The 26,549-nt window shown below is 57.0% G+C and overlaps 1 protein-coding gene across 1 annotated transcript in view; it reads left to right on the top strand.

Annotated features, from left to right (window-relative positions):
- Window positions 1–15,093: 15,093 nt before the first annotated feature.
- The window catches only part of LOC122369395 (phosphatase and actin regulator 1-like), a gene marked incomplete at its 3' end in the record, with an annotated part of 71,708 nt that continues 60,252 nt past the window's right edge, over window positions 15,094–26,549 (top strand). The window contains exon 1 of the mRNA XM_043344117.1: window positions 15,094–15,828. Within this exon, the coding sequence (XP_043200052.1) occupies window positions 15,624–15,828 (205 nt within the window). The remainder of the gene's footprint in view (window positions 15,829–26,549) is intronic.

The raw sequence follows: 26,549 nt of genomic DNA on the forward strand, positions 1-26,549 counted from the left end.
GGACCCAAAACAATCGGTGCACACATCAGTATACACACAGACACACACAGACATACAAACACATATAATTGACCTTGACCTAACTTGACCTGAAATGACCTCAGCAGCAAAATTCTGGTCGGGTAGTGTGACAAAGAGGTTCTAGCTGGCTTGGCACCAGAAAACAGCATCGTCATCGGTATTTGATAAGCAGCGCACTTGATATCCAACGGTGACCCAAAACAGCAACATTTTTTAGTTTGACCTGACCTGGAAGGTCAATGACTGACCTGAGAAGGTAAAACTGGGTATCATTGGATTCGTCTCTTCCCAAAGAATCTTTTTGGTCTTTACCGCTAAGCTCTATCTCCAACAGGAACGAAATGGCGCGGGGGGGGTGGCAACCACCCCCCCCATGTGCGTTCTAGGATGGGAAAATGGCATGTGCGGGCGAGGGTTAACGCTATCCGTTTGAAGTCAACAGTAATATTGTAATACGGCTTTTGATGTCAGTTTCATCTGGCGATGGCTAAATTTCACCTTGTTGAATGTTGATTACCTAGCAATTAGCATGCGCTCTTAGTTCTCGTACACGCCGGAGAGTATGAGCTGCTTAAAATCTAATGCACAATTCCTTCGTAACTATGTTACAAGATATTGCTTTGTTTTATTGGATGGAAGTGCAACTACTTGTAAAGTGTAAAAGCTAATGAACTACATCAAGCCATATTGCTTCGTTAACAACATGACTTAGTTTTTCTTGGACGGTGCACTTATTTGTGGTCCTTATTGTTCATTATGTCGGCAAAATACGGCGCTGGACGCCAAGCGCATGTCTAAATAGTTGAGGAAGTTGTGCAATTGAAACATTTTACTTGGTGCTTAATCATTTATGGCCTGGTTACTCGCATTGCGCAGTAAGCAGAAAATTATCCCGATAAGCTTCGAACAGCATCGGGTTTGTTTCTCAGTCTGAAAGGTGGCGTTCTGCTCAGAATAGCACGTGTAGAGGCTCAGCGTGTCTGAGGCCGCGGCTTTGTAGCGTTCCGACGATTGCAAACCACCGTCCGGAACGCGGACAAAGGCGTGAGTTTTTGTCCGGCGCGCCTGGCCGGGCACAGTGAGCGCGTCAGGAGCGGTCGACGTCGGATAAAAACGGACAGCGACGCGGCGGGCGCCGTCCGTCGGCATCAGACCGACAGTCGACAGTAGAGCGGCAGTCGACAGTAGAGCGACAGTCGACAGTAGAGCGGCAGGCGACAATACATAAAGCGACAGTCCGTCGGCATCAGACCGACAGTCGACGGAAGAGCGACAATCGACAGTACATAAAGCGACAGTCCGTTGGCAGTAGGGCGACAATCGACAGTAGAGCGACTTTCCGTAGGCATCAGAGCGACAGTCCGTAGGCATCAGAGCGACAGTCCGTCGGCAGTAGAGCGACAGTCCGTCGGCATTAGAGCGGCAGTCCGTCGGTACTAGTCCTTAGCAGTAGTGACGATCTGCACCTCAATATCTACAGTATACACAGTCCGTAGCAAAGCGACGGTCGACAGGATAGCGACGGTCGCTCTGACGGAGACCCTCTGACGGCTCTGGCGTTAGGTCTGTAATAGGGTGACCGGCAGACAACGTCAGGACCTACTGGGTCGAGGGATGCACCGGCGCTGGCCCCGGTGCCTTGTCGACGACGCGAGAGATCCCATACGGTGTAGCTGGAAATGGGTGAATGTTCCGAGAGAGATCCCGAATGTGCCAGCTCCTGAGAAGGCGGCTATTGCTAATCCCGTGAATTTTCTAGAGTTGTCTTGCTTGGCACTCAGCCGGTCAAGGCAATAAGCTTTCTGGAGTGTGCTGAGGATACTTTTATTGAAGTTTGTTTCTTAAACTTTGATGTTTGCAGTCTTTTCATTTAAGCCTTTCATAGGTTCTGCCAGATGTCAAGTTAAAGTTTCAGGAATGAGTCGTGTTCAAATAGTCATTACGCCGTGTTTGAATGTCGGCTGTGCCCCGAGAGAACTGCACCCCGCGGGGAGTCCATCGAAGACGCTGTGCGCCCGCCGGGGGCCTCTGGCCTGCCCACGGGCGGTTCGTTTTTCGGCTGGCCGGCCACTGAGCGGCGGTCCCGGGGGCGCGCGCCGGCCCCGTATGAACTGATTCGATCGCAGGCCGTTTGGGGGCCGTCGCCGGATCAGGCGTCAGATGGGCGTCTTCGGCGGCGCGGCAGATCGATGGCGCGCGCGCCCGCCGCCAGCCTCCGAGCCGACCGGAGCGGCGGCGGCGCGCGCTCAGACGTCCGCCGTCCGCCGACCGGCCCGCGTTCCTCCGGCTGCTCCCGCTGACCCGCCCCGTCGGCCGTCTGCCCGCCCTGACCCAGTGCCGCCCTGCTCTGGTCCCGGCGGTCCTGTCCCTGTTGTAGCGCCTTCTCTGGTCCTGCGTTTACTCCCCCTGCTCCTCAGTTTTCACGACTGCATCCCCACTGCAACCCCGATCTCCTCATAAGGATCTCCGTGTTTCCTTCCGATCTCCCCGAGAGGATATCCGTGTTTCCTTCTGCCCGCTTGGCCGTTCCAACTTCTGGCCTTTGTCCTTAGCCCACTTCTTCGTCTGAGAGTCCGTGAGTCCATAGGGCGATCAACCTGTGACCTCGTCCCCAGCCTACAGCCTATCCCGTGGCGACCCCGGTCAGCATCGGTCCGCACCGTGACAGTGTCGCGCTGTGGTGAAGTGTTCGTGCCGCATCGAGAGTGCTACCGGGTGGCCGCCGGTTAACAGGTGAAACGACGATATAAACTCGCTTTTTAGCCACAGGGGCGTTATTTGCCATGGCGCCATCACCGAGCGACGCTTGGTTCCTTGCGTAGTCAATTTTGTCAGACATATAGGTTCTATTTTTTATGTTTGAAAAATTAAATCGAAGTAAAGCTTCACTGTCCAGTCTGCTATGTTTGCTGTCTGATTTTATTAAGTTTATACGGTATGAATGGTCCCTGCAGCGAGTTTATATCGGTCGTGTTTACCGTCTGTGCGCGCGCTGTGCGTCAGTGAGTGTGTCGGCCGCTGAGCGGCGGCAGTCCGGTGTCAGCACGGCGGCCAGAGTCCTGCAGTGGTGCTGCTGTGTCGACCACCACCACCAGCACCAGCAGCCGGCACCAGCCGGCCGGCGGCGGCTGCAGGTGCGGCAGGTGGCACGCGCGCGGGACGCCTCGGTCCGGCCACGCTGTGAGTGACGCCCGTCTGTCTCCACCGGCGGGCGGGGGAGGGAGAGGCGGGGCCGCCGGGGAGCCTGGGGAAGGTCTCCGGGGAGCCCCGAGTGGCCTACCTTTGTGATGATTCGTTGAGGATTCTGGAGAGGTTGCGGTAAGCGCCTTCGCCGGGCCCCCTGAGAGCGCTGAAGAGTGTTGTTAGGGTCTGTGGTAACTTTGAAAATAGAGGGACTCCCGAGGATGGTCGATTGTGAAATCCCTTGGATGGTCGGAAGACTTTTGCGATACTCTCGGACGGATTTGGAGGATGTTGGTTCTGCAGCGTTATCGAGTTTTGTTCGGGAACTGGCGACGAGTGACGAGGCCTGGGAGCTGGCTGTGTGGTGTGGCAGAGCTGCGCAGCTTTGTGACGAATTACAAAGGGCCGGGAAGCTGGCCGGGGGCCGGAGGAGCTAGCTGTGTGGTGTGGCAGAGCCTGCGCAGGTTTGTGACGAGTGTCCGGGGCTCAGATGCTGTTTGATGTGTAGTTCTGTGATTGTGTGAAGGACACTATCCAGGCTCCCAGCTCGTCTGGGCTCAGACTGTGTGATATCGTCTCGGTGTGTACGGGTGTTGTGTGATCGGATGACGTTACATTGTGTTTGGCGAACGGTGGCGGGTGTTTGTCCGATGGTGTTTGTCCTGTAACCTGATGATCCTACCCTCTCCAGTCACCGATCGGCCTTCCCGGAGGAAGATGGGTGTTCTCGGTAGTAGGCTGATTTCTGCTTACCTTTGTTTATCCAATTTACTGCACAATTTCGTGTCGAGGATGAACACGATGCTTGAAATAGCGTTAAATGCTGTAACTTTCCTTTTTAGGTTTAAATCCCGCCCTCCACTGAGTGTTTTGCTGTTGCTAATGGCTGGAGGTCTCCAACTGCAGCGCTATGGCCTGTTTCGGGCGTCACGTTTACTCTGACACTGCCATTGCCCTTTATCCAGTTTCCAGTCGCCATGCCCTGTAATGCATTCCGCGAACTCTTATTGGCATTCAGCGCTGGCCCGGCCCGGTGGCGGCGCGCCGGGGCTCGTTCCCGCTATGATTCCGTGTCATATTCCCGATCCATCGGCGGTGCAATTTTGATGAAATGCCTGGTTTGAGCCCGGCCATAACCACCGCCGGCGCACCGCGGCAACACTCGCTTAGGAAACTGGAAATCCCCGCTAAATTTGCCGCGACCAGGGTCGACTGGCAATGATGTCGGGCTCGCCAAACTGAAATGGACTTTGGAAATTAGGCTCGCATCCGAATGCAGGAGAAGTTATTGGCGCGGCTGGTAAGACGAAGCGGCTGTCCGGGGCCATTATGAGCGTTCAGCGACAAATAGTTGGCCCGTGAGCGCGGCCGGAGGGAAACGGAGAAACGCTGGGCTGGCGTCTCCGCTGGAAGACGGCGGGTTATCCTGGGTAGATGCTGGCTCAGCGGTCGATAACTGAAACTGGTGCTGTGTGAGCAAAGCTATTATGAACCTCATTAAGTGTTTTCATCTACGTTCACTGCACACATTCGCTTCTTTCGCGTATTCTTAGGCAGATCATTACTGGTTCGTTCCACATCTTCTTGCTGGTTCAAAGATATCAACACTGGTCTCCCAATGATTGCTAACGCTATGATTTTTATAGTAGTGCCTCGAACAGGAATGACAATGAAGTATTCTCTGGAATTAGCTGGTTTCAGCTGGCTCGCAGTGTCATCCAATCGCTTCCCTGGTTCCCTATGGTCGTTACCGGAAGCTTCTGACGTCTGCTCTATCCCGAGCTCCTGTGATCTCGTTGAGCCTACGTCGCGCGCTCCCGACCGGGCTGACGCGGTGGCTCGGATATTTTGCCCTCTGTTTTTTTTTTTCTACCCAACGCCGACGGAACAGCCTTGGCCAGAAGCATAGTTCAGCACAGCTTCCGCTGCCATTTTACCACGAGTCCGGTAGTAGGATGTATGGAGTTACGGAACGGAACTAGGCGGGTCCCTAGCACCGATCATAAGGGGCGCGCGCCGCCGGAGGGAGCAATAAGACCGTCTATGTGCTCGCCGGACTCGGGCTGGCTACGGTATTACTGCTTATTGCTCTTTTCCACCAATATTAGATATAGTAATGAGCGGCCGAAAAGTTAATAGCTTGACCACGGGATATATTTGTCGCCTGGAAGTCAGACATCATATTCATTGTACGCGACTCTGCCTCAAGGTGCATTTTCATAAATTACTGTGCTTGTTGCTTTAGTTCCTTGGCCCTTTTCTCGTTCTGTTTTTTTCTTTTGCATTATTTTTATTTCTTCAATCTTAGCTAAATCTGTGTGACATTCTTTTGTGGATAAGTTTTGCGTTGGTGCATTCAAAGGCAACTTGTTTCTCGGTCCATTTTAATTTGGAATGTTGTACCGAAGCACTTACCAACCGACCCTTGTATTTCTTTGTCATCGTTATGTCTCCTAGGGCAGCCACTGAGGTAACCAACTTACCATTGGGTTTAGATGAAGTGACGGCTTACATTGTCGGTCGTCAGGTCACTGCTGGTCACCGGGTCACTGCTATCAGGTCATGAGGTCATTGCGGTCACAGGGCACAGTGATGCAAATGGGGCTCACGAGTGGCCATAAATACCCAAAAGTCAAGTTTACCAAATCGAGTTGATTGCGATATGGCCGAGTAGACAAATGTTTGGGGCATCTGAAATCACATGGTTTTCATGTTTTTGTCAAAACCGGCCTCGTGTATAATTGTCAGAAGTCGTGACATTTTCTAGGTCGTAAAATGACGGTCAGACACTCGCAAGTTCAAACGCCGCTGGTTTGCGTTCATTTCGTACAAATTGAAAAAAATATGCATGGGAATGATCCCCAAAGCCTTCTGCTTCTAATGCTGGGTCACAAAAAGCCGTATCTCATTCGCTTTGGCTGTAATCTGACTATATATCATCATGTTGCAATCGCAGCTTTTTTACTAAGAAAAAAAAATGCTTTCGTTTCACCTACAGCACTTAACACAGTGTGTGCCCGTTAGTCCACCATACCATAGCCTTCCCTAATCATTTCTGAGTCGCATCGTGAAAGACCTAAGGCGCTAGCACAGGGCTGACCGGCGCTACAGAGGTTTTTGTCCGGGCGGTCGGGTGCCGCAGTGGGCGCGCAGTGGGCGGGTGGGTGCCGCCGCGCGGCGTCCTCCGGGCGGCGCGGCGGCGCGGCCGCCCGGGCCGCCCGCTGCGCCGCGGCACCCGACCGTGCCGGACGAGAACTTCTGTAGCGCCGGTCAGCCCTGTGCTAGCGCCTTAATTCTTTCACTATGCGACTCAGAAATGATTAGGGAATGCTATGATATGGTGCACTAACGGGCACACACTCTGTGAAGTGCTGTAGGTGAATTGAAAGCAAATATTTTTGGTAAAAAACTGCGGTTGCAACATGATTACAAATAGTTAGCTCACCGCCAAACCAAAATAGATATGGCTTTTTATGACGTGGCATTAGAAGCAGCAGGTTTCGGGGATCATTTTCATGTATAATTTTTGCAGTTTGTATGATATGAACGCACGCTAGCGGCACTTGAATTTCAAGTACCTGACAGTCATTTTACGACATCGAAAATGTCTCGACTTCTGACAATCCTACACGAGGCCGGTTTTGGCAATAACATTAAAATCATACTTTTTCAGACACCTCAAACCTTTGCCTGACTGACCATATTACGATTTATTCGATTAAGTGAACTTGAATTTTGGGCCTTTTTCGTATTTATGGCCACTCGTGAACCCCATTTGCATCACTGTGCAGGGGCACGTTGCAGGTCACCGGGTCCTCCCCCTTTCACCGCGTCCTCCCTCCGATCACCGAGTCCCCGCCCCACCCCGTCTGTTGCCGAGCGGCCGTCCGTGTCCGGGCTGTCCCCAGACGTCGTGTCCGCCGGGTTAATCGGCGCGGGCGACGCGCCAGCTCCGCCGCTCGGCCGCGCCAACTGTCACGGCGAGTCTCACCGGCCTGTTCTCCGAGCTGCGGGGGGACTGCCAGCCAGTGTCGGTTGACCCCGTGCGCGGGGATGGCGAGCCGCAGCCCGTGGGCGGTCCTGAGGGTACCGCCGGCCCCCAGACGAGTACAGAGGGTGGGTGTTAGTGGAGACCATCGGTGCCGTGTGGTGATGGGTGTGGTGGTGGGCCTCGTGTCGGAATGGTGGTGATGGTGGTGCTGGTGGTCGCGGTGGTTGGTGATGGTTTGTTGGTGGTGGTGAGAAGTGAAGTGTGGGGGTGTGCTGTTGTGGTTCGACTGTCAGTGGTGACTGGTGATGATACATGTGGTGTTAGTTCTTCAGTAGGTAACGCATCCGACTCGCGATAAGGCTGATTGTCCTAATATTTTATCACCGCTAAAAGATAATTGTCGTAACTTTGTCTGGACCCATGGGATCACATGTTCCTGATATGCGTTCCCTCTGTTATCTCCGTCCTTTGTTATGTGATTTTCCGCGCAGTGCATGCTCTAACTTAGTCTCATCTCTCTAACAGATTCCCCGGTGTCAGGTCTGTGTCAGGCGTGTCAGAGCGTCTCCCCAGGTGACCAGACCGCGTCCGTGGCCTGTCAGGTGTCTGTGGGTCTGTGGGGACCGCTCCCCACCCTCCCGATCGGGCGGGGCGGGGAGCGGGCCGCCGCAGACCGCCGTTCCGCCGCCTCCCAATACCATTACCGTCGCCGGTCCGGCGCCAGTGGCGGCCGTACGGCTTCCTCTGTGTGTGACGCCAGTGGCGCGCCGTGCGCCGTGTTCGCCGCAGGCCGGTGGGCGCGCCACCCTGGCCGCCCTCTCAGAAAGCCCGCCGTGCGGCGGGTTCGCCGAGACCGAGTGGAGCCGGCCGCCGTCAGCCATGCTCAGCCACAGCCTCAGCGATGGCGAGCTGCTCTTCGCCTCCCAGTGTAAGTGGCGCGGCTCTCCGCCCGCCGACAGGTCGTCCGCTGTCTGTCCGCATGGCCGTCCGTCCGTCCGCGCGCTGCTGGTTTCCCCCCGTCCATCTGCGCTACTGATGGCCGTCTGTCTTCCGTCTGCTTGCAGTCATGCTGCCTGAACTCCCGCATGGCTAGCATTTTATCGCTCCCTGCCCATCCGCTGACCTTTGTTGCTGTCGTTCCATTGTTTTGTTGATTTGCTTTAATCGGTTCGTTATTCGGTTGCGTCTCAGTGAAGTTATCTGGTTAGTGTTTGTCGTAGACGTCTGTGTTCTGTCGCGGTCTGTGTGTGTGTGGGCATCACTGGTGTACCGGATGCCGTCACATGTGCGGCTGTTCCGTCGCGCGGCCACTCCTGCTTTCCATGCTGAGTGGCGTTGGGTGTCGGCACCCCTGTCTGGAAAGGTGTCAGAGGTCTGAGGCGGGTGCAGGCAGACGAGTCTGGCATCCGTGCTAGTCGTGCTGACTGGTTGCGGCTAACGGCGGGTGTCGGCACCCGTCCTTTCCGTAGTGACTGGCGGCGGGTGTCGGTACCCCTGCATGCAGAGGTGTCTAACCGGGCGCGGCTGAGGCCGGCGCCGACCGCCGCTCGGTCTGGTTTTGTTTGGCTGCCTCCGCCGCGACAGCCCGGCGCGACAGCCCCCACCCGGCGGCTTTCGCAGCCTTTGTGGCCCGGTCTCGGCCGACGCGCACCGACACAGGCCCGGCGCCGGCTCACTTTCAAAGGCTCGCCTGTGTGCGACGGCACGGGCTCGACTGAATAATGGGCCGCCCGGAAGACTCGGATGGAAAGATAGATGGTGTGCCGTGGGCGTCCTTTGGGGTAGGACTGGCTGTTGCACGCTTCGGATTTATAGCAGTTTTATGGTTCATATGGTTTTGCACTTGAGCCTGACAATGACATCGTAGTCTTAGCTGATATGGAAAAATCACTAGAGTTAAAAGATATAACTGAAAATTATTAGAAAACCATATAAATTATGTTAGATAATTAGATTATAACTAGGCGCATGCCAGATATCTTTACATTATGGAGCTCTTCGTGCATTTAGATGCTTGCTTCGCCAACCATCGTGTTCACCACCAGTCTGACATCTAATTAGGTAATCCAGTTACTTGGCGACCTTTTTGGTCTTACTTTTCTGCAGATATGGTATGCGTAGCACAGCGACGAGAAGATTTCTGAAATTACATAACTACTTCATGTTCTCAAACAATGGCTTGCAATCCTGCAACTCCTTCTATGGAGCAGGGTGCAGTGCAGCAGTCCTCCTCATAAACATAAATTAATTATTTGAGCTCTTTGGCAAGCGATTCAGTGAACCTGTATGCTGCATGCGTGAGGCTCGGCTGGCTTGATGAGAGGAGTTCTTTTGGCAGGCGCCTCTCCGTAATTTTCTCATTTCCATTCGGTGCGTATTTTCGTACTTTTTGAGCGCCCGGTCCTTTACCAGCAGCCGTTGCTCCTCACCCGTGGTATTCAGATATCCTGACTCCGGTGGCGTGTCTTCAGAAAGAGTGAAGAGAAATGAAATAACCTAAAAACTAAAAAGCTGTAGACCTGTGACAATATTAGACTCCTGCAATGGACTTCGCCGGTACAAATTAAAATGGATTTTAGGTGTTATTTTCACCTTTTGTGATAATTCACAATGTACGTCACTGAAATCCTTCCGAATCTGCTTCTTGCCTCTGCTGGGACGATTGAGTTGGCTCCTGCTTCGCTGATTTCGCTCACCGCACACCATCTTGAGAAGATTCGCCGCGTCGGTGCGTCGCAGTCGTAGTATCCGATTACTGATGATGAGATTGGAACGCACTCTCCGTTGTTCTATCTAGAAATAACTAGAGACGGCGTTCTTTGATAGTTGACGTCCTACATAAAGCTGTAAGGCTCAGCCGCCAAAGCCTGTCGAAAGGGTGACTCGGAAGCGGCCCAAACGATCGAGAGCCGACGCCTAGTTACCTCGCCTGCCGCTAGATAACGCTAGTAGTAGATTCCTGAAGTTATGCTGTGCCGCAATACTTCACTCGGTGGGCGCAGATCGCAGCGCTTGAATCGCCTCGGATGTCCTGGACATTATGAAATACTGGCGGCATCGAAACAAGTATTTCAGCAAAATCGTGGCCATTTAGAGAAAATAAAAGGAGTTTTGTTCTGATGATGTGCTCTAGGACTTACTTATAGCATTGGCGGTATGCTGACGGCAGGCGCATCGGCATGACGCTATCAAAGCGGCATTTCGGTCTGGAGCTCTGAGTACCCGCGCTGTTGGCGACGGACGAACTATACCAGGCGGTAGCTGAACCGCTCCCTGTGGTTGTCGCCACACGCTGTCGACGCCACGTAACCAAAGCTCCCGGTGGTCACGCGACCCGGGGCCAATCTCCCTCCCCGCGGACAGGCGAATGGGGCTCAAACGGCTCGATGCGGCGGCGCCCGTGAATTATTACCGGGCTGCACCCACCCAGCGACCACGCGGAGCCCACTGACCCGTCGACCCGGCCGGCGGCCCAGACTAGACGACAGGCCATCTCGGCCACAGATCAATACCGAATGCACGGCCGTGATGGGTGTCAAATTCGGCCCGGTGGTGGCGGTGGCACGCGCCGCCGGGGCGTGCTCGGAATGCGGCTGTCCCGGTCGGCCGACCAGGCGCTGACGGCTGTCCTGGTGGGGAGACCAGCCGCTGTCAGCTTCCCGCCGCGGTCGCGGTCGTGCCACTGAAATAATTGTTAGGGGAGGTGATGTGACATGGACAGCAATGGTGCATTTATATCTTATCTTGTTTTCGTATTGGCATATGTTTTCATGATACCATACCGCATGCCTCATTCACAACATCCTAAAACGAAAGCTAGCTGAGTATCATGCCTCAGTTTCGGGCGAGATTCTGGATATGATTGTCGATTGGCCGTGTGTCGGGCCCTGTTTATCCCCCTACAGCCTGCTGAGCGCTGAGCAGCCTCCCATCCTAGCCGTGTCGTTCGCCCGTGAAATTGCCGTTTGACGGTATCGCTTTGTTGCGGTTGACTGTGTCGTAAATGCGGTGAGTGGCTGACCCGACTGCCGTCTCGGGTCGGAGTGGAAGAGCTGTGCCCGCGGACTGTGGTCAGATGAACGATGGTCGCCCGACCGAGGACCGGTCGATACGTGGGCTCGGTCACCGGGCCGTGGAGAGTCGGGGTCGGGTACGGCAGAGGGCGCGCAACGGAGGGTTATAGGTGTCGACACGGGCGAGCTCTTGGACGGGTTGGTCTTGTCACACTGGTCACTGGATGAATAGTGATGCCCGATTCGAAGCTTCATGCTACAAGTATTATTGTCTTGGCGTCTGGTCAGAGTTTCTTAGTGTTTTTGCTGACATGCCTACTAGTGCCCATTAGTTTCAAGATAGTTTAATGCGCTTCCCGACATTTCATCCCATGTTGAATGGGTAGGATTTACTGTTGCGTTTTAACTCACCATCAGTCATTTACCTAAGCAATTTACAAGCATGCACTTCACTTTCATGAATTGTAGGAGTAAATCTCAGCTTGTCGTCTGTGTGCAATAACATTACATGCACACTGCAACGGTAAAACAGTATGGCGAATTCCCTTTTGGTCGGGATGCTTTTGCAATGAAGTGGGCTCATTTTTAGATTAAACCATCGTTGCATGACTTTCGATTTTTTAATTTAGCTCTCCATTGTATGCTAATGGCAGCCTGCCAGAAAGTTTTTCGAGATTGTGTGGGTATTCACCGTTTACCTACTGTTGATTCCAATCTTCAAGTTTTCTTTGACATAACTTCGCCGAAGTTATGTGGGAGTGTGACTGTTTTCTTGCATCCGGTAAGTTTTTTTTTTTTACTTCTGCCTGGCACTTTCTTGCTAGACTGTATTGCGTGGCATTAGCGAACGAAGTGAGGTTGATGGAAATGGAAAAGTTATTTTCTTTGCAAACACTGCTGTAGCAGTTATTTCAATGTCTTGAAAAGGATCCACGACCCCGTACCGCCCCCCCCCCCCCTCCCGCTCTGCCGCCATGCAGCGTGATTCGAACCTTTGGTGCTCACTGACCAAATCGCTGCACCGCTGATGGTCGGAGTGCAGTCAGACGGGCGTTTAGCAGCCTGTAAAAACCCCGGCGCCGTTCCGTCGACTGCGGCCGGCTGTTGTGCGGTACGGTGCGCGCGTTTACGAGCTCCGAGTGAGCTCCCACGGGGCCGTCGAGTTGGCCAGCTCAGGACCCGAGCGAACCGAGTTAGCCGAGCGCCGCGCGTCGCTCCCAGCCCAGTAAACACCGGACGCCAACTTAGCCCAGTTTACGGCGCTATTCTTAGATTACTTTCATTGATCTACTGCGCGCAGACTCAATTATTTATGAATACTTCAAAATAGCACAAAATGGAGCTGGATTTTTAACTCTAAAGAGCCAGCAGAAAACAACTTCAGTTTGATGAGCGGGTTTTGTTGAGCCATCCCTCAGAGCGGACGAGCAGCGGACAGTGGCTCGCCGCCGGCGTGTGTCCCGTCCCGTTACTCGTTTTTCCCGCCGTGTTTTCACCCGGTCACGGTCGGCGCGGCCCCGCCCCGCTCCGCTGGCCGCCACTATTGCAGCGGTAACGACGGCAGCGGCAGTGGCGGGGCGGTCACGGAGTAGAGAGCACGTGCCGCCGCCGCCGCCGTAATGGGCTGCGGTGACTCCCCGCCCCATCCCCACTCCCGCCCCCGCGGTCACCGCGGCCGCCGCCAGCTCAGGAGAAGGCTGTTTGCAACGCGCTCACTGACGCTGCTCAACGCATGGGCGGCAAATATTTCAGCAAGCGCTCGGTTCCGACATCGTAATACGCCTTAGGATCCGACCCTCAAAACCCCAGCCCACGGCCCGTCAGTTTTCGTTTGCCAAGCCGGTAGTCGCCTTAGGCATGCAGACTGCGACTGGTGCTGTTGTCTGCCGACCCAGTTGCCGGTAGTGGCTGTCGCCGATGCCTCCCACGCCACCCCTGCCGGCCCCGCCACCGCGTCAGTTTGGCGAGATTAATGGAGACGTATGCGCCGTGGCGCCCGAGTGATGCCGGCATTCGCATGCAGGCTGGCGCCGCTGGCAGAGAGGCTCGGTGCCACCGCTGGCAGAGAGGCTCGGTGCCAGCCGCCCCAGGAACTCTGCGCTGGCCGTGTCACCGGCTGCTGAGCCCGCGAAATGTACACACCTCACAGCACGGCACGAGCGTGACTGGGAAGTAGCTGAGATGATGTGTGGGTTAAAGATGCATTTTAAGTCTGTCTGGTGACACTAAAGACGCAAAGCTTGAGAGCATTGCTGACAAGCCTAGGCAGTTGTAATGCATGACACTGCTTTCTGTTTTCGTCTTTGAGCAGTCTTGCTGTCTCGAATATCCTATTGTGTTTCGTCTTCCTGTCACTTGAGTTGCCTCTGCGGGGCTGTTAGGGTTATAAGAGCATTCAGTATTCATGGGGAGCTCTGTCGCCCGTCCGGAGTTGTTGTAGAAGTTGGTTCACTCGTCAGCCCCCACACACGTGTCACAGCCTCTCGTCTCTGGTCTCTGCTGCCGTTTCCTCCCGCCTGAGGTCGCGCTCTGTCTCTGTCTGAGGTCCCGTGGTTCTCTGCGGTGACCCCTCCAGCCCGACCGGCGCGGAGTGGCTTCCCGCAGCCTTGGGCGCGGCTGGAGCCGACGGGGCTTCTTCAGACGACAGTCTACGGTCGTCGGCGGGAGCGCGTGACCTTCCGGGGTCGCCCCTCCCCCTCCCCCGGCAGGCTAAAGGTCAGGTGCGTAGCGTGACGCACACTGCTGTGTCGGTAGGGAATCCTCTGCTGACGCAGGTGGCTGGCTCGTCGGGGTAGGGGGATAATGTAAGCAGAGTTGTGGAGAAAGAATCAGATTGGGCGGCTTCCCAAAATGTTTGATAAAAAGATGGTACGTTAGATAGTTGAATATGACACGATTTGTGCACTGCGCAAGATTTGCTGATAATAAATGCAACATTTGAAACGATTTTGGTCTTCCGTGATCTGGACATCGCCACTCTGTAATTCTGCATGCCATTTAGTTTCTATTTTGCACAGGTCAATTATCAGGAGGGTAGGTACTACAAACAAGGACTGGTTCTGGGTAGTGGACACCTGTGTACCCGCTGGTCAGAGCTCAAATTACCCTGATTCGCCATTGCTCGCGTGCTCTAGGACATTCACTGCGGCTGTATGCCGGCGGACTGTGGCTGAAGTGTGCTCTGTGGGGCCGCCGTCTCCGGCGGCCTCCGTCACCAATCGTCCTCACTTGGGCCGCTTGTTTGGCTGTTTGTCGCCGCCCGGTCTCCTCCGTTCGCGACTTGAGTCGTCGGCCGGCGCTGCCGACGTCGGCCAATTGGCGCTGAATGGCTGCGGCGGCCGGCGCTGACGCAGCCTCTGCGCTGATTGGAGCTGCTGCCGGCAGTAAACTGGGCGCCCAGACCGGACCGGGCCGGCCGCCGGGCCCAGAGAGAGGCTCCGGCCCTCGGCGGTGAGCCTTTCACTGCGGCCAGCTACCGCTCTCCACTGCGTACAGGAGCACCGGCAGCCCGCCGAGAGCACCGCGGCGCGACCTTGGAGGCCGCCGCGGAGGGGCGGCCGTCTGATGGGACGGTAAACGGCGCCGATGGTCCAGCTCCGCCGTCCGCTCTATCGCCGATTTACCGCTCAGCGCGCCGGAACAGCTCGTGATAGCTCGTGCTCGTCCCGAGCGTGATAGGTCAGCCGGCCGGCCGCTGCCGCCGACGGCCTGTTGCGTGACGCCCACGGCGGCCGCGGGCACATTCCAGCGGGCGGCCCGGCCGGCACCGTACTACAGAGCCCGGCCCGGCCAGCGGCGGCCAGGTGGGCCCTCCGCCGCCCGCCCTCCGCCGGCCGGCCGCCGCCAGCCGCCCCAGTCAGTCGAGCGCTCACCGGCGCGCCGCCAGCACGCGCCACAGCTGTGCGCGTGACGTGACGTGACGGTGTTTGTGTCGCTGCGTGATTCAGAAGTGACGGGACGCTGATGTGATCCTGGTTTGAGGAACAGAAGTGTTCTGAGTGAGTCCCGTGCGGGGCTAATTTACCTGCAGAGTGATTGCGTCGGCTCATTCTGTTGCCCTTCTGCGCCACGCGCGTTATATGCCCGCAGTGCAGAGTGACGTGCAGTGATGTGACGCCATCAGCGGAGCTCGACGGCTGGTGTGAGCGGTGATGTGTTGACAGCGAGCGGTGCCAGTGACGGGCGAGCGCGCCGCTCCGATCGGCTCGATACCGGCTGTCTGGCCGTCTGGTGTGAAAGGAAGCGAGCGCCGGCCGCCGAGGGTCCAGTGGTGTCGAGCCCTCGCCGAATCGCCGGGGCCAGTGGAAATACAGCGGCGCCAGGCTCGGCCACCGGGCCGGGGCGAAGGCCGTCCTTCAGAGCCGGCGGCCAGGTGAAGGCCTCGGTCCCAGCTGACTCCGAGTCCCCGCTCCGCCATGGCCCTGCGCGTGAGCAGCGCCTACTACCCGGCGGCGGGGGCCGACGCTGCCCCGTCGCCGCCGACGCGGGCGCTCAGCGACGACCAGCTGAGCTTCCAGCAGCGTCGGCAGCTGGTGGCCTCGTCACTGTCGTTCTCCGACCTGCTGAGCGGCCACAAACTGCGCGTGGCCGCCGCCGCCGCCGCCAAACGAGCCGATACAGGTATGTATGGCGGAGGAGAACGGGTGTCTGTGGAAGACAGTGTGTGGCTTTGTTACGCTCGTCATCATTCAGGTTGAGCAAATTAATTTATAACCTCTATCAGCTTCATTTATTCACGTGTTTCCATATTTAGTAACCGTGATCCTAACGCTCAAAGTGCAGGTCCCTGGCGGGCGTGTGCCCTGTGTCCCGCCGCTGTTCCTAATATTCCCCCGCCGCTGGTCGTAGCGCCGGCCCCAATCACAATGGCGGCCGCGCAGCTGAGCATTATCATTATCTGGTCATTATCTCTGCTGGCGCCCCAGGTGGGCAATGCATGGGAGGGGGCATTCCGAGAACCGCAGCCAGGGGATGGGGGGGGGGGGGGCCGCGGCCGGCCGGATCGCTGGTACGGGGCTGAACGCTCCGCTGCCGCTGGTGATCCAGAGCACCAGGCGGTTCAGGGCACTGGTCGTGTTGATTTTATTATCTAGGTGTCTGCTAAATTAGCCGTTGACTTCGTATCAGTCAATTCTCTGAGTTCCTATATACGTCGTCCCTGTGCATTCCTGTAGATACGTAGGAGAGCTGCGAGCCAAGTTGCGTAACCCTCTGTTCGTTCCCCGGTGCGCCCTCCTCTCAATCGCTCCCCAGCGCCGTGCCGTGCCGTGCTCCAGTTTCATCAGCGGGTCTGTCGAACCGTGTTTGCTCATCCCCCGCCGCCCGGTGCGTGGGGGCTGGGTCGGCAGCGCTCCGCTGCAGGGCAGTGGACGGTGGCTGCGCCGGCCGACCGGCAACAAAGGCTCACGAGCGGGCCGGGGTCGTGCTCGGCGCGTCCACCGGTCACGGCGCCGCCGGTTCTCCGCGTACCCCGGTGGCCCGCGATCGTGAAGGTCGGTCACACTCTTATGGGTTTCACCCGAGCTACCAATGCCGCTGCATGCTACCGGAGAGCCGCCTGCAGCCCGGCGTTCAGCCAGCGTCAGATTTCTCCCGGGAGATGCCACGCTGCCACACGAGACTCTGTATCAGATTCGGGCAACGTCTGCTGGTGAAATCATCTAATGGATGCCCTGACGGAGCATATCGGATACACGGGTTCTCCGTGGACCCAGGGCCGAGTGCCGACGGCGCCCAGGGTAGCCAGCCGGCACGTGGTGTATGGTGGTATGTGGCGTGTCTTGGCAGCCAACATCCGCGGCAGACAGAGAGCGCTTTATCCTGTTGACGCACGGGCTGTTCCTGTATCCCGGAACAAGGATATTGTGTTACACTCTCAGTGAATCCTGCGCCGCGTTCTGCTCGGCACAAATATGCCGCTGGTAGTGGTGTGAACATCAGATACAATACTTTTGATGCAAAACCAGCAGCAGAAGATGTGCCCGATTCCTCTTCTGCTTTCTTTTCGCTACTGCCCAGATCTGTCATTTATTTCTCATGTCGCGTGACCGTCACCCACGAACCACATATTTTCAGTGGCGGTCGCAGGGGGGGGGGCATCAGGGCCATGGCCCCCCCAAAGGCAAATCAGGGGGGCCATCATATCATTTGGCCCCCCCCCAAACAACCGATGGGCCCCCATGGCCGTATGGGGCCCTGGCCCGTATTCGATTGTCACGAGGCTCGAGAAACCCACGCCAGCCATTAACAGCTCCCATACCAGTCTTTGAGGGTCCTACACTGACCTCTGAGGGCCCTTCAGTGGCGGTCAAGCGTCCACATTGACCACTGAGGACCCACATTGACCTCTGAGGGCCCTCCACTGGCCTTTGAGGGCCCCTAAACCGGCCTCAGGGGCCCAACCGGCCTCTGGTGGCCTCATTTCTGTCTCTCGAGTCCCAAGACTAACCTTTAAGTGTCTCTGAGGGCCCCGCACTGGATTCTGAAGACCCGATGTCGGCCTCTGAGAGCCCGCATCGGCCTCTGGGGCCCATCTTGGCCGTTGAGGGCCCTCCGCTGGTCTCCGGGGTCCAACGCCGGCCCATGCCGGCCTTTAAGGGCCCCACACTGACCTCTAAGGGCCCCATGCTGGTCTGAAAGGACCCACAATAGCCTCTAAGGGCCCCCCGCACTGGATTCTGAAGACCCAATGCCGGCAGCTCAGGGCCCGCATCGGCGTCTGAGGGCCCATCTTGGCCTTTGAGGGCCCTCCGCTGGCCTCTGGGGTCCAACGCCGGCCCATACCGGTCTTTTAGGGCCCCACATTGACCTGAGGGCCCCATGCTGGCCTGAAAGGACACACATTAGCCTCTATGGGCCCCGCACTGGATTCTGAAGACCCGATGACGGCCTCTAAGGGTTCGCATCGGACTCTGAGGGCCCATCTTGGTCTTTGAGGGCCCTCTGCTGGCCTCTGGGGTCCAACGCCGGCCAATGCCAGTCTTTTAGGGTCCCATTCTGACCTTTGAGGGCCCCATGCTGGCCTGTAAAGGCCCACATTAGCCTCTGATGGCCCCCGCACTGGAATCTGAAGACCCGATGCCGGCCTCTAAGGGTCAGCATCGGCTTCTGAGGGCCCAAATTGGCCTTTGAGGGCCTTCTGTTGGCCTCTGGAGACCAACGCCGGCCCATGCCGATCTTTTAGGGCCCCACACTGACTTCTGAGGGCCCGTGCTGTCATGTAAGGACCCACCTTAGCCTCTGAGGGCCCCGCACGGGCTTCTGAAGACCTGATGCCGGCCTCTAAGGGCCTTTATCGGCCTCTGAGGGCCCATCTTGGCCTTTGAGGGCCCTCTACTGGCCTCTGGGGTCCAACGCCGGCCCATGTCGATCTTTTATGGCCCCACGCTAACCTCTGAGGGCTCCATGCTGGCCTGTAAAGACTCACATTAGATTAGCCTTTGAGTGCCCAATTCGGTCTCTGATGGTCTCAAACTGCCCTTTGGAGGCCTTGTACTGGTCTCTGAGGGCCCTAAACTGGCCCCTAAGGACCCAAACAGCCTCTAAAGGTCTCACACCGGCCTCTGATGGTCCCATTTCTGTCTCTGGGACCCAAACTGACCCTTATGTGCCTCTGAGGGCCCCGTACTGGCTTCTGAAGGATCGATGCCGGTTTCTGAGGACCCATAACGGTCTTTAAGTGCCTCATACCGACACCTGAGGCCCCACACTAGCCTCTGAGGGGGCCCAAAACTGGCCTATGAGGTCTCTACACCGGCCACTGATGGCCCTATTATGTTCTCTGGGGGCTCAAGCCTTACCTTTGGACGTCACGCACTTGCCTTTGAAGGCCCACATCAGCCTCTGGGGCCCTACCTGGGGCCTTTGAGGCCCTTCGCTGACCCTTGGATCCAACGCCGGCCTCTGGGGGTCTTACACCGTACTATAAGGGCCCCATTGCAGCCTCTAGGCGATAGGTATCGCTGAAGCGCTATCGATGGGCCGAAGTAAGTGTAGGAACCATGGGTGCAGTGGGCGCAGTTGCACCAACAATAATTCTGCATAGGGTGCAGACAATGTATTCTGCATCCACAATAATCTGGAACAAACTCCCTTTTCTCAGCAACACTACTTTCCATGCAGCACGACAAATTTAGGATATTTTGCCCACTATCCATCTTTCGAAGCATTTGCTACTGTAATGGTCTTCAAAACTTACATTTGTGCTCAAGTACCTAAAAAACAAAAATGAAACGGAACACGTGTGATTGAACAGTGAACAGATACCGATGACTACAGGGGAGCAATGCCGCTTCAACCCTATTGGCCGTAGTGTCTAACGGTGGCGGCCAGATTGCGCAGACCAGAAACCGGCTGCCGCCTGTGTTGAGGAATAGGGAATTCGGGACCTCGATTTACGTTTGCGGCCGCCGTATCCGTTACGTTCAAGTTACGTAGATACGGAACCCGGCATCTTACGCAGAATTGAGTGGGGAACACGATCGTATCTTCAGAATTCCTCAAATTCACTCGCCTGACCTACATTTGCCCCGGCCGAGGGGGTTGATTGAACCCACCTCGCTAATGCACCGCTAATTAAACTAGAATTAAGCGGTAAAGTGGTCGTATGCGGCAAAGTATAATGCAGAGTGACTGGTAGGAACCCGCTGTAAGGGTCTCAGGTCAACCGGTGACCTCTGAGGTCAGGTCAAGTGATCTAAGGCATGGGTTCGCTTTTTGGTAAATAACTTCGCCAAAAATGGCCGTAGAGCCGCGATTTTGGTATCATCGTGTTCAGCTAGCTCAGGCGCATCGAGTGATATACTTTTTGTTCGGGTCAGGTCAACTTAGGGTGTTGACCTCAGGTCAAGGTCAGGTCAGCACCCCCAGGTCACGAAGTTGGTCGGAAGAGGTCATGTCGCATATCATTCTATTCGGCAGGTCTTCCTGAGTCCATTGGTGGCTTTCCCGACTCGCTAGCTCAATTTGATCGGGAGTTATTGAAGAAAAATTGTGACCCTTGTGACGTCACAGATGACGTCACGCAAGGGCAACAATGCAAATATGAAGCATAGAACCTTGCAAAAAGTGCATGAAATCATGATTCTATATGCTTGAGATAGTTTCAGATCATTCTCGGCGCCAAAATAGCAATTTTCATATTTCCCCATTGACTTATAAGGGTTTAACGTATTAGTTCCTTGTAGCTGAGGATTTTTTAGGATTTCATCTTGTTCTCCACTCAATTCTGCGTAAGATGCCGGGTTCCGTGTCCACATAGCTTGAGCGTAACGGATGCAGCGACCGCAAACGTAAATCGAGGTCCCGAATTCCCTATTCCCCAGCACAGGCGGCGGCCGCTTTCTGGTCTGCGCAACATGGCGGCACCGTTGGACACCATTTGGCGGCCGATGCGCATTCCACATTATAGAGTTCAGTGCCGATGACCCACTGTCAAAAGTTTTAGCACGATGATCTCAGAAAATGGCAAAGTTAGCCGTCTTTACTTTTGCGGTAGTCCATTCACATTTGCGTGAGTTATTGGTATTATCAATGCTTTAAAATGCACTTATCGGTACCTTTTCGACATGGAACATCCTCAGAGCTCGCAATTAGCCTCCGCTCGGGTGCCGCTCCCTACCCCCCCCCCCCGCTTCACCGGCCATGGCCTGGATTTCTGCACCCGTGCACTACGCCCGTGGGCCCCTTCTAGCACCGGGCCCCCCGGGTCAGCGCAGGGGCCCCTTTGCCAAGTTGGCCCCCCCCCCAAACTCCAAGTCTGCGACCGCCCCTGCATATTTTGCTGTTCACTGTCTTTCTTACTGACACCTGTTTCTTTATTTGCATGCGGAAGCCTGCCAATCCCTTACTATCCTGTCGTTATCGCTCGTAATTTGCATCTGCATTATCGTACTTTGATCATACTCCTTTTGGGACTTATCCTCGCTCACAGACTTCTCACTTCTTTTTCCTCGTCCCCGCCGCGTGCGGGACTTCGGAGCACCACGCTCTGTATCTCCCCCGTGCTGTGACGCGTGCCGTGCGGTGCAGCCGTCATACCACTGCGCTGAGCGTGACAATGGTCACCCGGTCAGCCGTGTGTCTGCACCTGGTGAACTGTCCGGCCGCTGACCGGCGCCGCACATGGTCAGCAGTGGGAGGCGGCGTACCGGGCGTACCGGGCGTGCTCGGGACGTATGGACGCGCGGGCGGCGCGGGCCGGCCGTGCGCCGTGCCGCCGACCTTGAGTGCGCCGCGCGGCCGGCCGCTGCGCAGTGCCGACCCACCTGCATAATAGGCCGACTGGTTCGGGGCGCGTCGTGTCGTGCGCCGGAATGTGAGCGGCCGGCGAACAGGACGCGGCGCAGCGCCGGGCCACGCGACTTTACAGGCCACGCGCCGGTACAGCGCGGCTGTGGGCTGAACGCTCACCGCGCGCCTGTGGACGCTCTTCCCCGTGCGCCTGTCGGCGGCCGGCGGCAAGGGTCACGCTTTTTCCCGGCGGGTAATGGGCGCCCGACCGGCCGATGGCTCCTTGTTGACGGCGGCCGCCGGGCGGATGGCTGTTTTTGTAGAGCGCGCGCTCGTTGTGCGCCGAGGGCTCGGAGGAGACGACTGGAGATTGGGGCGGAGCACTGCTCTGAGCCCCGGGCGGAGCGCCGGCCGGCCCCCGGGCGGAGCGTCCGTCGATCTGTGATCGCGGCGGAGATTGAGCCCGGCTGACAATGACAGTCGCTCCGATGTTTCCCGCTGATTGTGTTTGGTGTGTATCATTGAGCAGGCGTCATTTATGGAGAGCTGAGCTGTCTTATTGGACTCTGTTCTATTGCATTCCTGAGAATCACGTTTTTATACTCAGTGTGATCGTATTTCAATGGAACGCGATTGTCGCTTTTTCTAAGCTGATATCGATTTCTCGGAGGTTACATGGCACATTTGATACCTGTGTGTTGAATACGTCTCGTAGGTTTTGTGCATCGCGTGTCGGTTCGGGTGATCAACGCAGACAGAAACCGCTGGGGCGGCAAAAACGTCATCAAAAAGCGCACCACAAAAACACCCGACCGTCATTGGATTAGTTGGCGCCGCCGAATGCCACGGCAATCCCATCAGCTCTGGCCAGCCCGCGGGCTGCTCGGCCACCGCCCGTCGGCGCTGGTCTGCCTGTGGGCGGGACGCGTCTGGCTGTCACCACGGGTCGCCCGTGGGGCTCTGCACTCCCCTTTAGCGCTGGGTACTAGTTTCGTCGGTCAATAACAATAAGGCCGGCACCGGACCGGTCACTGAGGCACCGATGTCAACTGGAACGCACCGGGGGTGATTCTGTTCACGGTCACCGGGTCACATGGTTACTGAGCCAGGGGCCATCGAACCGGGCCACTGGACTTTGTGGATAGTTGTCCCCAGTTACTGCGCCCCGGGTTCCCTTTTCTAGATCAATTAGTTAGCGTAGGCAACATGCGTTTTTCGAGGTTGAATATTACCAGCGTCATCCATGTCGCTGCCCACATCCTCGTGCGTTTCTATACCACCGTAACGTCGTCCCTCGTCTTTTCGTTTCATCTTTCTGTGCCCATCGTGACAGTTTGACACTGCTTGCTGTTCAGGAATTTACGGCGGTCAGTCACTTGGCGGAGAGGAGACATTCCTCTGTGACTATCATTGCCGACTGTGTGGGCGGTGGTGCGCCTGCCGCGTCCGACCGAGCTGATCGCCGAGCTGCGGCAGCTCGCCGCTCCTCGGGCGCCGATCGCCAGTTGGCCGCGGCTCAGACGGGATCGAGCGGCAGCTCTGCGCTGAGAGGGCGGCAATCGCCCGCAATCCGACACCGCCGATCGCAGCCGGACGCCGCGATAGGTTTACAGAGCTGGTCAGCTCAGAGCAGCTCCGCGGCGCGGCTCACTCTTGAGCCATCGACCGGTAGTCGGCGGACGGTGGGCCCGTGTCTGCAGGACGAGTATCTGTTTACTACCGTATCTGCGTGGGACCCGAGCGCCGGCCCTTCGCTCCGTGTGTGTGGGTTCGGCCGGGGCGCGGAGCGGGCGGAGACGCCGGCCCGGCCGCCGCTCAGTGCCAGTGTGGGTGTGAAATACATTACCGGAGCGGAGCCGTCTCCGCCCCGTCCCAGCCCGGTGGCTCGCTATGTGCGGTGGGCTGCGGCTGCTGCACGCTTTCTGAACAGGAGCGGCGCGTGAAGACCTCATGTCACCGCTGAATACCACCTGATGAGCGCTGGCGCGGTCACAGCGCCCCATAAACCTATCATCTCCACCACTCACCGTGACCGATCTCCACGCCTTTCCGATCGGCATGACTGAAACCCGTCACAGTTATCACCCATACGGAGCCACTGGTTCAGTGAGCGCTGCCGAACCGATTCTCCAGCACTCTATTGTAAGGCACTCTGGTGATCTCCCTGGTCTTAAAGTGTCGGTGAAGCGCTATTACCGCGCCGACATGGCAATGTTCCGGCAGATCTGACGCCAGTCGGAGCCGTCGCCTCCACTGGCGGTGCATAATGAATCAGGCGACACGCTTACCGCCGCCATTCTGACTCATATTTCATAGCTCAGAGCTCGTCTCCTAGAACTCACACCCGAGTTTTAGACCGCTCGTGGTTCATCGCCCTTCGCTCGTCTTACCGAGGTGACTTGCTAGCAACATTTGGTTCCTGAGTTCCTGGTACCGCTCATTGTCCTTTGTTCATCTCACACGGGTGACCGTTGGCTCCTGAGCCCTTAGCACCGCCCACCGTCCCACTATCCCACCGTCCCCTCCCGCCCTAGCTCATCTCAACGAGACGGGCGGTACGAGTAGCTCCGAATCTCCGCCACCGAGACGACTGTTGGCTCCGGAGGTCAGGGATGGTGGCGGCGCTGGCCGAGCGAGGATCATCTGGACGGCTAACAGATCGCCAACGAAGACATCCGGTGGCCGGCCGGGCGGGGCCCGCCTGGACGGGAGACACGCCCCTTCCGGTCCCGGTCCAGAGACACGCCCTCCCCCCTCCCCCGGCGCTTATCTCTCTGGGACCGGGTTTGGTGACACGCCCCTCTTCACATCACTTCAGAGATACGGTCCGAACCGGTTCTTGGCGCAGGCTACCGTACTGGGGAGGGAGAATCTCGATTACTGCCAAACGTTAGAAATGCACTGTCAGAGAAGGTATTTGGCTGCAGATTAATCTTTTTCATCTTGAATCAGTCGTCCGTTCCTCGATGTAGATGTTCTACCGAGTGAGAAAAAATGGCGTATATTCTGCTCACTCCCCAGTCGCCACCCTGCTAATGGACCCCAATTGAGTCGAATCGTGTGCTGATCATATTGATGATCCCAGACTGTCCATTGTCCAAAAACAGAATCTTCAGGTTATCTGTTGTTCGCGCCTACTTTTTGCTGCGCTAATACAGTTTGTCCGCTGATGGCTCGCTAAACTCTCGGGAAAAGCTGAACAGTAATGATACTAAGGAATCATCAGCTGTGGTACTCAGGGACTGGGCAAAGAGCAGTGAGCAGCTACGGTACGCGGTACTGGGTCGACAAAGCGGCTGCGGTACTCGGTTTGAGCAGCTGTGATACCGGAACAAAGCAGTTGCGCTACGCATGACAATTGCTTTACGTGGGACTGAGCGGCTGCTGTATCCAATACTGCGCCTTTGGGACAGAGCACTCCCTGCACTCGTGCCGAGTCTTTGAAGCTGAGAGCCGCAGCGACCAGTGATGTTCCATCCGTCCGTCGGAGCGGGCGCTGGTCGATATCAGCTGGCCGCTGACCCTTTGTGGCCGGCCCACAGACCGAACAGAGCGGTGTCGCGTGCCGCGTGCCTCAGCCGGAGAGGTCACAGGTCACAGGTCACAGGTCACGCCCGGCAGACGGGCGGCCGCACGGAGAGGCCGGCGACCTGTGCCAGTGGATTAGAGGAGTCACTGGTTACTGCTCTGGTGCGGCCGCGCTGTTTGAGTCACCAGGGTGATAGAGAGCAGTTTGGCTGGGGGCAGTTTGGCTCTGTACCGTAATAATCGAGACTCTGGCAGTGATGTTAACTGCAATCAATATCGCTCTCAAGCGACGGAGAGAGGCGGTAATTGGGATCATTAACGCTCTCTGGTGACGAACAGAGGCCGCTCAGCCGTGGCCCAGCCACTCAGCCGCCCTAAATTAAACTACAGTTGGTCTGTGCGATGCACCGCGGAAGGAGCAGCGCGCCAGCTCGCCACGCCCGGTTGAGCTGACGAGATGGTCTCCCCAGCGGAGGCTGCGGCTGCCGGGAGCGGTGCGTGGTGCATCGGTCACCGCGCCATCCCCGGGCGACGGAGAGCCTTTGTGCGGCGGTGGACGCGCCTGGGCGCCGGCCCAGCTGCGCCTGCCATCGGGGGATGCCGTGACGGTGGCCAGCCGCGTTGGAACGCCGCGGCTCTGACCGTATGTCCACCTGCAATGGCTCACCCCGCCGGTCTGCGGTGGGCGGTGGGCCGGCACGTGCCGACGTCCCATCACGCTGATGGACTCCGTCAGCGCCCCCGCCCTGCCCCCATCGTCCACCCTCACCATACGCCCCATCATATTGTGCGTCCCACGGACCTCACATAAAGACAGAACCGAGCTGTGGCTCAGTCGAATGAATACCCAATGTTTTAGCCAGTGCCCGTCATGCTACAAAAGCTGCGGGAAATAAGCTGATTTTCGTGCGCGGGATGTGTCTCATTTTGCATTTACGCGTAAATGTCAGATCATGTCTGACATCCTGGCCCTGGCTCGGTTCGCTCAGCGGCGACATTGTCCATTATACGCGGAACTGCTGGTACTGATGGCAGCAACTCTGAGCAGCCAAGGAAATGAGGCTGTCAGGCTGTCCGGCGACCGTCTGTCATCCGGTAAGCCCGTCAGCTCATGTCAGTCCATCGGCGGATCGCTGTTAGACTGATAGACGAGTCTAATCAGTGGTAAGTTGGGGAGACATCAGTCACCGGTCAGGGAGCCATCAGTCACCGGTCAGGGAGCCATCAGTCTTCCTCCATTCGTCAGTCGCTGACTGTTCCGACTCGGATCGGCCTGACGACTGTGCCGCTTCACCGCCGATCGCCGTTCCCATGCGGTTGTGTCCTGTGATCGCTGGACCGCGTGCTGTGATAGCGGGCGCACTGTGATCGCTGGGGCGGCGCCCGGAAGGACGGGTGGACACGCACCTCTCTGGTCACGCCCGGGTGCCCCGCCTGGGAGTGGCCACCGACAAACACGACTGACATGGGGTGTCACTGACCGACGCGCGACACGTGATACGTGGGAGACACGGGGAGTGACACGTGACACGTGGGAGACACGGGCCTGCCTCAACAGGAGCGAAGGTGCACGCGGCGGTTTG

Source organism: Amphibalanus amphitrite, unplaced genomic scaffold, assembly GCF_019059575.1.
Source record: "Amphibalanus amphitrite isolate SeventyFive unplaced genomic scaffold, NRLGWU_Aamphi_draft 001031F_arrow, whole genome shotgun sequence".
NCBI lineage: Eukaryota > Metazoa > Arthropoda > Thecostraca > Balanomorpha > Balanidae > Amphibalanus > Amphibalanus amphitrite.